General features: G+C 38.8%; 1 protein-coding gene across 1 annotated transcript in view; it reads right to left on the bottom strand.

The window, feature by feature from the left end:
* Positions 1-9618, bottom strand: part of adam19a (ADAM metallopeptidase domain 19a) — a 167758-nt gene that overhangs the window by 8534 nt on the left and 149606 nt on the right. Inside the window, exons 17-18 of the mRNA XM_007567888.2 lie at positions 5322-5399; positions 404-512 (exon numbers count right to left, since the gene is read on the bottom strand). Of these exons, the coding sequence (XP_007567950.1) occupies positions 404-512; positions 5322-5399 (187 nt within the window). The remainder of the gene's footprint in view (positions 1-403; positions 513-5321; positions 5400-9618) is intronic.

Here is a 9618-nt window from a genome sequence, read left to right as displayed (position 1 = left end):
CACACACACACACACACACACACACACACACAGAGAGACTGAATGAAAACAAATCCAGGAAATGGACACACCTCCATAACAAGAAACACATCTCTGTGTGTAGAAGGATCCACTCTGATCAAAGACTTCTGATGATATTGTTTGCATGTGCAAATGAGTTTAATTTAGTTAATGCCAGTGATATCTGAAGCTGGTTTGGGAAGACATATATGAGTTAAAGAAAGAGCAACATTGTACTTAAGGTACAAGAAAATTAATTTAAGGTATTTGCTTTCTTACAGATTTCTTCTGACTTTGTTCATTTGTCAGAGCTGGACATTATATGTAATCCCAGGGTTGACTGGTCATTTGAAATGCTTAAATGGGATAAAATCAGAAACAGAATACCTCAGTATTTACTCACTATTGTTTTGCACAGGTCCACTGTCCACACTGCCGCCCAGGCCAGGCTTCTCACAGAAAGGAGGAGCCCAGCCTCTGTCACAGTGGCAGTTCCCATTGCTGTTACACACCTACAGAACACATCAGAAAGGTTTGGTTAAAGTTGTTTACTGTTTAGACTTTGCATTTTTATGTCTGTGGAGCAAAATACAGTCTAAATACAGGAGATTGCTTTTGGAACAGTTTCAGGATTAGTGATTGACTGAAGCTCAATGTACGTGTGAGGAATTCATGCTAGTGTGTTCTCATCTATACCACTCACATAAAGTCATTACTGACTTGTTTGTGTCCTAATAATATATCTGGGGAGGTAATTTTTCTGGCTAAATTTGTTAACTATAAATAAGAATACCTCAGAAGAGAGATGCAAAAATGCAGGTCACATTTGGAAATATGTTCTTTGTATAACATAGTCATTATCACAGAACTGTCATTTTACGATTGAGGAATGAGTGGAAATTGACAAGGAAGCAAAGGAGCTACTCAGAGGGAAGTGGGAACAGTTGTGGGAGAGCGGAGGTAGAGAAGAATGAGGCGATGTAGATAACAGCTGTGCTGCGGAGTGTGACAGATGAACAGAGCAGAACAACTACAACTGTTATATTTCTTTAGATTTGTTTGATGTTTATCATCAAACAAATCTAAAGAAATAAGTCCAAACTATAATAAGAAATGCAAGAACTAGCAAAAAGGAACAAACTAAAACAATAAGCTTTAGTAATAAAAGAACAAACAAATCATGTGAACAATCTTTTTGTGAAGCTGTAGCCAGAAAGTGGAACAATGCTCAATGTGTGGAAATGAGTTTCGACATTTGAAAAATTTCAAACCTGGAGCTCAACTGATCAGAATATTAACACATTCTGATGTGTTAATATTGGTTTGGTGGCCCAAGGCAGTCTCTAATGAAGCTGCTGCTGTCATTGTGGATTTATTACAATACAACAGAGCATGTTTTTCCATTCTCTTCTTAATAAAATGGAAATGAAAATGAACAAATAAGAAAATCAGTCTTATTAAATCGGTCAAATTTAATCGGTAGTAATTTGATTTTGATGTAAGTTTTTTTTACTGGCTACAGCTGGATTGGATTTCTGACTTTTGTTCATCAGATTTTTTTTTCACTCTTTCCCTTTACTTTGTTACAAAAACAAGGCCTGACGCCCTGAACTACTTTAATATCAGACGTGAAAATAAATGTAAGAGTTCAGTGCAGAGTTATTCATATCCCTAACTGTTTTAGATTTTAAGTTTATTTGACCAAGAAGTTTGTCTCTGATTGGAAAGCACACAGTCTCTGAAAAGATCATTTAAAAAATCTCAGTTATTTTTTAAAGTTTGACCAAAAAGTGACACGTCAACAAGTATTTACAGATTTTTTGATGATCAGTTGAAAAATTGTTTTTGACGTTAAAGGAACCTAACCCTTCTTCTGATTGCTTGTACCTTTCAGCAGGCTTCCTCTAATAGTGTTTCTCAACCTTTTTTGTTCCATCACACCCGTTTCATACCGGACCACTTACAGCACCAGTGTTAATGCTATAAAATGAACGCTCACTATCGTGGTATCACCATGGAGGGATTTCTTTATTTAAATGGGTTCATTTTTCAGAGGGATACAAAGTGAGGGTATCGTAATTTTAGTAATAACATGTTTATAAGAGCGATTTTCTGTTGTCCTTCGATGGAAGCGGGCAGCTTTCAAACGGAAATAAAACACTTTTTAATATAAGTTGCTGCTTTGACATGATCATAGAACTGCCGAAACATATGTACAAAAATACCAGACAAAGTGAATCACAGCACCGTCATCAGCTGATGACTGATGCCGTGAAGCTACTAGTAGCTACTAGTAGCAGGAGAGCGGAGCTGCGCCAAGAAGCTACAAACACTGAATAGAAGAAGAGCTGCCATCGATACTGTTGCAGCCAAGCATGTTGTAATGTTACACAATACAATTTTAACAAGTTGCTCAAAGTCTAAACTGGTATTGTTGTGCATTTAAGGTGTAAAGTTTACCTTCGACCAAACGCCCCCAAAAGGAATCCCAGCGCTCCCCTTTTGTAAAAATTTCCGCCAGCGCCCCCTTCCGTCCTCTGAACGCCCCCCGGGGGCGGTACCGCCCATGTTGAGAACCACTACTCTAATATTTTGATGATTTATCTTTGGTGATAAACTCTAAGACTTTGAGGTTGGAAGGTCTCTTTGCTATCACCTTAATCTTTAGCTTCCTTCACATATTAGCTATGTTCACCGCTTGCTTGTAGCTTCCATCACTTCTGTGTTGCAGCAAGTTTGAAATGTTGCACCTTTGTTTTTCTTCTCTCTTTGCTACTCCATCTGCCCACGCCCACAGCCAATCAGTGAACAGGAGTGAAGCTTGCATCACCCATGAAAGTAGGGCCGGCCTGGCTGGCCCTAATCCAAAGCAGGGACCTAAAAAGCAGGACCTGCCTAAAACAAAAGCCAGTGGAAATACTCGCAAAGCAAGCTGAGTAGAGCCGAGTTGGTGGAAAAGGGGCCTATCAGGATTCAAATTAGGATCCAGGCTGGGCTGCTCCAAAAATAGGAAGCAGTCTTTCTCCTCAATAATTGTAAAATAAATAAATAAATAAATCTAAAAATTTTAGTTTAAACTTGACCAATACGTAAAGACTCAAACACATATTCAACTCTTTGATTCTTAACCTCTCATTTAACATTCAGAGGGCCTGTTGATATAGTAGATGCATAAAAATCACAACCAGGCTGAGCCTCTTTTTTTTAATTTATTTTTTTTATGAATTCCTTTCTAGGATCCAAATGAGGTGTGTATTCCTGGAACTTAGTACTACTTTTAATTTGCATGAATATCAATCATACTCAATAAGCCTCTGGATCAGCAGATAATATGGAATTAAAAATGGATCCTAAGACTTGAGAAAAGCCTGTGCTACGAGGAGGGAAAACATGTATATTTAGAATATTCCTTGCCGAAAGTAATTTCCATTATGCATGTATTGTTACACCGAGAGGAGGGGACAGAAAGAGGACAAACGGCATAAAATAACAAAGTAATTGGTGAAAGGGATTAAAAGAGGAGAGAATAGAAGTGAGATTTTATTATTTTGCTCATTATTTCAAATCCTAGTTAAACAACAGACTTGGCTAGTGTTAAAGCCAATTATCTCCTTTTACAGTGCTGTAAATGAGAGAAGGAGAGAGTCGGCTTGAAATGCTTAGGGTCAAATAAACTACAGAACAGCTTCAGACACAAAGTAGGTCAGACAAAGTTAGCTTCTGCAGGAATCTGCTGCTGTTATTGTTAAAACTTCACTCATTCCTTTAAATGGCACAAGAACAAATATAGTATTTATGACTTTATGTCTTTAGAATAATTTGCCTAATTGTTCATGATTGCACAAAAAATGTTTGCACATTTTTCTTTCTGGGGGTTGAAACATGAACTTTAGTTGAAAGATCTCTGATGCTAAGCCAACATGTTATTGCTGCTTGGTAAATGAATGAATGAATTTTATTAACCCCAGAGGGAAATTCACATATTTCAGTACAACTGTCAAAAACAACATACAATCCAACTTCAGACATGACATTTAGACAGGTGTCTGAGGGGAGGCGCCACCCTTTATGAACACGGTAAGCACTGGAACTGGTTTGGTGGGGAAGATCTTTATGTGTAAAACACCCAGGAAGTTAAAATTTAGGCACAGATGGGTTTTCCAAATGGACAAGGACCCTGAGCACACCACCAAGTAACCAAGTTAATTACAAAGTAGGTTAGGGGCAACAAAGAATGTTTTGGATTGATACAAGTTATATTGTATAAATTCATGCTACCAAATTGGAAAGAAATGTATGTAAGCTTTTGACTTTTTATTTTTATTTTTTATAAAGTAACTTTTATTACTATGTGTTAACACACACACACACACACACACGTAAGAAAAGACACACACACACACACACACACACACACACACACACACACACACACGTAAGAAAAGACATCACTTAAAACTCTCCTCTTCATTATGTTGGCATTTAACAACTCTTAATAATGTTAATATTAATAATGTTAGTAATTCCAACTAATCTAAAGAGGAAAAGTTGAGTCTGATTTTGTCATACATTGAAAAGGCAACTGTACAGTATGCAAAAATCTGTTTTCAACTGTAACTAGATAAATGGAAATATTGAGAGAGAATAATTCAGTGCATATACATGATCTGAATCAAGTCTACAAACTGATTGAAAAATTGATTAAAGTTGTTGAAGCATAACCCAAAGAATTTACGTCACAAAACAAGAGTCAGTCCAACAGATTCTGTTTTGTCATAAGTTCCACTTTAAAATGTGGGGAAAGGTTTGTTAATTAGTTCATATTTGATCCAGACTCTCCCTGTATCAGACATATATTTGCATCAGCATTTTATTTTTTAGGATCCCTTAATGAAGCTTTACTGTTGGTACACCTCAGGCAATAAATACTGTTGGAGGTCAAATTCCCTAATTCCTTGATAAATCAGTCTTATCTTGTGGCCAAGAAAGTGATAGACTCGCCCCAAACTCTCCTTCCCAAACCTTGGTTACAGACTCATAAACTATGTATGCTCCCTCCTTATCTGCCTCAAGCTTGCTTGTACTGTTCCAATGAATAGTTCATCACTTCAGTTGCTGTTGTGTTCCAGTCATCTATTTTCCTGACTTTAACAACAGACTTAGTGAAAGCAGAGCAGAGCACTACCTTTGCCCAAGGACACAGAGAGACAACAAGATTAGGTAGATGTGCCTGGAAACTAAGTGAGTTAAGTATGTTGCATGACACCGTGTGTATGTGTGTGCGTATGCGTGTGTGCACATAGGTGTGAGTGTGCGGATACCCCATTGCCGTGACAGTTTGCAAGGCAAGACTCCAGCTCGGTAAAAGAGGCATTTTGGCATTTGCGGTCTCTGCACACCTGGAAGAACACAAGCAGAAAGATCACAGATTGTGATAAAGATGACAGCACACATATACAGACTTTGATCAGCCTTGTATTTGCACCCTTGGGCTCTGGAACAACTTGTATGCCTTTGGAAATCAGGAAATGGTACCAGCATCTTTAATTAAAAGAGCAGTTTTACAGATATGCTTTTAAAACTTATAGTGGTGTTGTTAGATGAAATCAGCAACATGCCTCCTTTACCTACCAGCATCTTTAATGCTGGTAGGTAGAAAATATACTTAAAATACACTGTTCTGACAAACAAAATGACTAAACAGAGGGTCTTTTTTATTTTATTTTCCATTTTTTAAGCAGTAATGCAGTTTCAATATTTTCCCCTCAGTTTGCTGCTTATTTTCCTGGAGTTACATCTGATCACAGTAATCAGCACAGAAACAAACAGTTTCATAACAGGAAAGCTCAACAGATACTCCCACATTCTGATTAAACTCAACACGTCCCTATTGACATTTTCCACTAACTGTGTTTTAAGGTGTTGAGATTTAATAAGGCAATGATTATTGGTTTTGATCATGTTTTCTTCGTATCATGGCAAAAGGGAAACATCATTTAACAACAATCCAACCTGATAAACCTTCGAATGGGTTTCTGGACTTTAATTCACAGTTTGACCTCAGCTGGTCTCAGTTAATCAAATGTCTAATCAGTAATAAAATATCTTTCAAAATATACAATTAACTACATAAGGCTACTTTACTTTCTCATTCTTGTTGTTTAAATATTAATTAGTTATTTTAATATTGTCTTAAATCTTGATGAGGGCATTTTCCAGATGTAAATTTCAGAAATAGTGTAAAATTTTATAAATGTTTTATCCAATGATTTCATCCCCAATTCTAAGAAACCAGCGACACAAAAGATGACTAGAAATTACATCTTATGAAGTGATAGTTTAATTTACTTTAGGTAAAGTCTGTTACTTTTAGTTCAGAATAACAGTAGACAGGATTAAGATCAACTGGCTAATGTTTAGCTGCTTTTCCGTTTTGCTGTCAGGACAGTAGTGACCTCAGGCTGCTGTGGTATCAGAAAGTAAACGCTCAGAGACAAATACCTTGGGTGGTAGGACAAAAAACGAGATGCCTCCATGAACCATTAAACAGCTCAAGTTTACTTTAGTGTTCCTCCAAAACTTGAACCCACAGTGGTAAGGAATGGTTCTCCTATTGAGACGAGCCGCTCATATCAGGGAGTAATGCTTCAAAGAACCAAAGAAAGAAACAAAGGGTGCGTTCACACTGCAGCCTGAAGTGACCCAATTCCGATTGTTTTGACGTAATGCGACCTGTATCCGATCTTTTCATGGCAGTGTGAACAGCACAGATCGGATTCTTTTTCGAATGTGACCCATATCTGATACGTATCCGATTCAAATGCGACCTAACGTTTAGGTCGCCTTCATCCGAACTGAACGTCACTGATTCTCAACAAATCTCACTATTCTGTGTCCTGATACGCGCAAGCGGGACGAAAAACAACCATGATGGTGTATTTTATGATTATTTTGTTAATATGCTGCTCCGGCCGGACAACAACTTCAAATATATAAGCTAAGCTCCACTATTAGCCTTCATGTTTACATCCGCGAACACTGAGCAGATCTTTTTATGGCGGTTGGCAGAACACTGAGAACGCTGATGCTATTGCGCCCTCTACTGCGCATGCGGGACACTTTCAGGTCGTTTGCCCGTTCACTCTGCAGAACGCATACAGGTTGCATTTACTGGCAGTGTGAATGGCCCCGGCAAAAAAATTGGAATTGCCAAAAAATTGGAATTGGGTCACTTCAGGCTGCAGTGTGAACGCACCCAAAGAAACCTGCAGAGGGAAGGGTTTGGTTGATTTTTTTCAATGCTGGTGCTAATGGTCATATGCATATGCACTAGTACTGTTATTGGTAACGATAAAATTACTTTGCAGAGTTGATCTACACAGCAAATTTGGAAGTGTTCCATCAACTCCTACAGAGTTAAATTCAACACTTTGAAAGTGTCTATATTGGTCCACTCTGGATGGTGTAGAAGTTACAATTTTGAAAGTGTTATTTGTGATAGAGTTGAATCAACACTCACAGTAGTTGAAATCAAACACACTTCAGTGTTAATCTACCCAACACTAGTGTATATTGTTAAAAGCTAACACTATGAACGTGTTAATACACGTTCATAGTTTTGGAGGAACACATAGTAACACAGAACGGTGTAAAGTATATATTAACATAGAAATCTGAGTTTTGAAATCCTAGTAGCAAGGTGTGCTGTGGTGGCACAGGGGTTAAGCACAACCCAGATATGGAGGCTCTAGTTTTCAATGCGGCTGTCGTGGGTTCGTTTCCCAGTCTTCCCCTTCTCTCACTACTCAGTTTTTTTTTGTCAATTTACTACCAAATAAAAGCCAGTAGAGCAATTAAAACCTTTTTGTCCCCAGAAACTATTGGCCATCAATAATCCCCAAATTCATTTTAAAAGACATTAGATGCCACATTAGATGCTACAAAACACCAGCACCAGTTGCAGAATTTACTCTACTTTTATTTCAAAACATCAAACAGCACTGATGGCAATATACAACAAAGATCATACATTCATGGTACTTTGCACTGAAAGTGAAGTGTGCTTTGAAAGTTAATTGGAAGCAGCCATGAATGGTCTTGTGATCACTGATGGTGAAGTGTCTTTGGTGCTGCTCTTGTTTGGTTTTGAAGACTTCCAGCCTGGAAGGAAAAACAAGAAATATAGCAGAAACATTAGGATAATAAATAAATATTTTNATTCATGGTTAACGGGTTTCTGACAAAAGCAGTGAAAGTGAACTGCGGTGTCCGTCAGGGTTGTCCGTTATCCGCCCTTCTCTACGTGACCTGCATCGAGCCGCTCGCGCAGATCTTGAGAAGGGACCCACTGATCTCAGGAGTAACTATACCGGGGAGTGGAGGGCAGGTGGCGAAATGTCTTTTATATATGGATGATTTTAACATTTTATGTACAGATCAGTATCAGTAGATAGAGTTTTCCAATTAACAGACTGGTTCGGTAAAGCGTCAGGCTCCAAATTAAACAAAGAAAAAACCAAAGCACAATTTTACGGACCATGGAAAAACAGTGAAAAAATAGGACTTCAGCTTCAGGTGACCCAAGAAGAACAGAAAATTTTAGGAGTTAAATTTGATAAAAATGGCGAAGGAAAAACAAACTGGACAGAAATAACACGAAAAGTAAAACAAAGAATAGGTTTCTGGTCAATGAGGAACTTAACAATAGAGGGGAAGATTTTAATTGTAAAAGCAGTGATTTTACCTGTGTTTTTACTAACCAGTTCTGTTTTTATTCCTCCTAGGAGAGTGTTTTTAGAGCTGCAACGGGACATATTTTATTTCATCTGGAATTCAAAATGGGAAAGACTAAAACGTGAAATCATGACAAAACCCAAAGAGAAAGGGGGGAAAGGAGTCCCAGACCTGTACCTGTTTTTAGGCAGCCTTTACATCAGCACTCATTTTAAACAAGCCATGGACATTTTTAACAATCCAAAGACAAATTCAATGAATAGATTTTGGTTTGGGTCATATCTAAGGAAATTGAAACTTTTAAAGAGTGATTTTAAAAAACCAGCAGCTTTTAACCTCCCACCAGCATACGCTTTTATACAGAAATTTTTACAGCGTTTTAAACTGGAAGGAGAGGAGATCAGGATTTTAACTAACCATCGTTTTATTATCTCTGTTGTGCAGGACTGGGAACCAGCGACTCCAGTGTGCGGCCTCCTGCGTGGAGACGCCACCACGGTTTGGCGCAATGTGGGCCATCCAGTCCTTCCGAACAGACTCCAGGACCTGTCCTGGATGGTGGCCCATGAGATCCTCCTGGTCAGAGCAGTTATGCACTCCCGCGGCATGTCGGCGACCTCCATCTGCCCCCGACCCGGTTGTGGCGCGCCGGAGTCAGTGAGGCACCTGCTGTGGGAGTGCAGCGCTGCCAGGGACCTATGGGCAGAGGCCGGCTCCTTGAAATTCCCATACTTACCAGCAAGGGAGGTCCTTGATCTACAGCTCGTGCTGTACGGGGTGAGCCACCAGAAAATGGAGAAAAAAGACTTTGCAGAGATGTGGCTCACCCTCGCCACCATCAAAGACGCCATTTGGACCTCCAGAAACTTGCTGGTAAGCAGGCGC

The sequence above is a fragment of the Poecilia formosa genome, unplaced genomic scaffold (genome assembly GCF_000485575.1).
Source record: "Poecilia formosa unplaced genomic scaffold, Poecilia_formosa-5.1.2 Scaffold214, whole genome shotgun sequence".
NCBI classification, from domain to species: Eukaryota; Metazoa; Chordata; class Actinopteri; order Cyprinodontiformes; family Poeciliidae; genus Poecilia; species Poecilia formosa.
The sequence above is the reverse complement of the archived record's forward strand: the minus strand, read 5'-3'. Positions and strand labels throughout refer to the sequence as shown.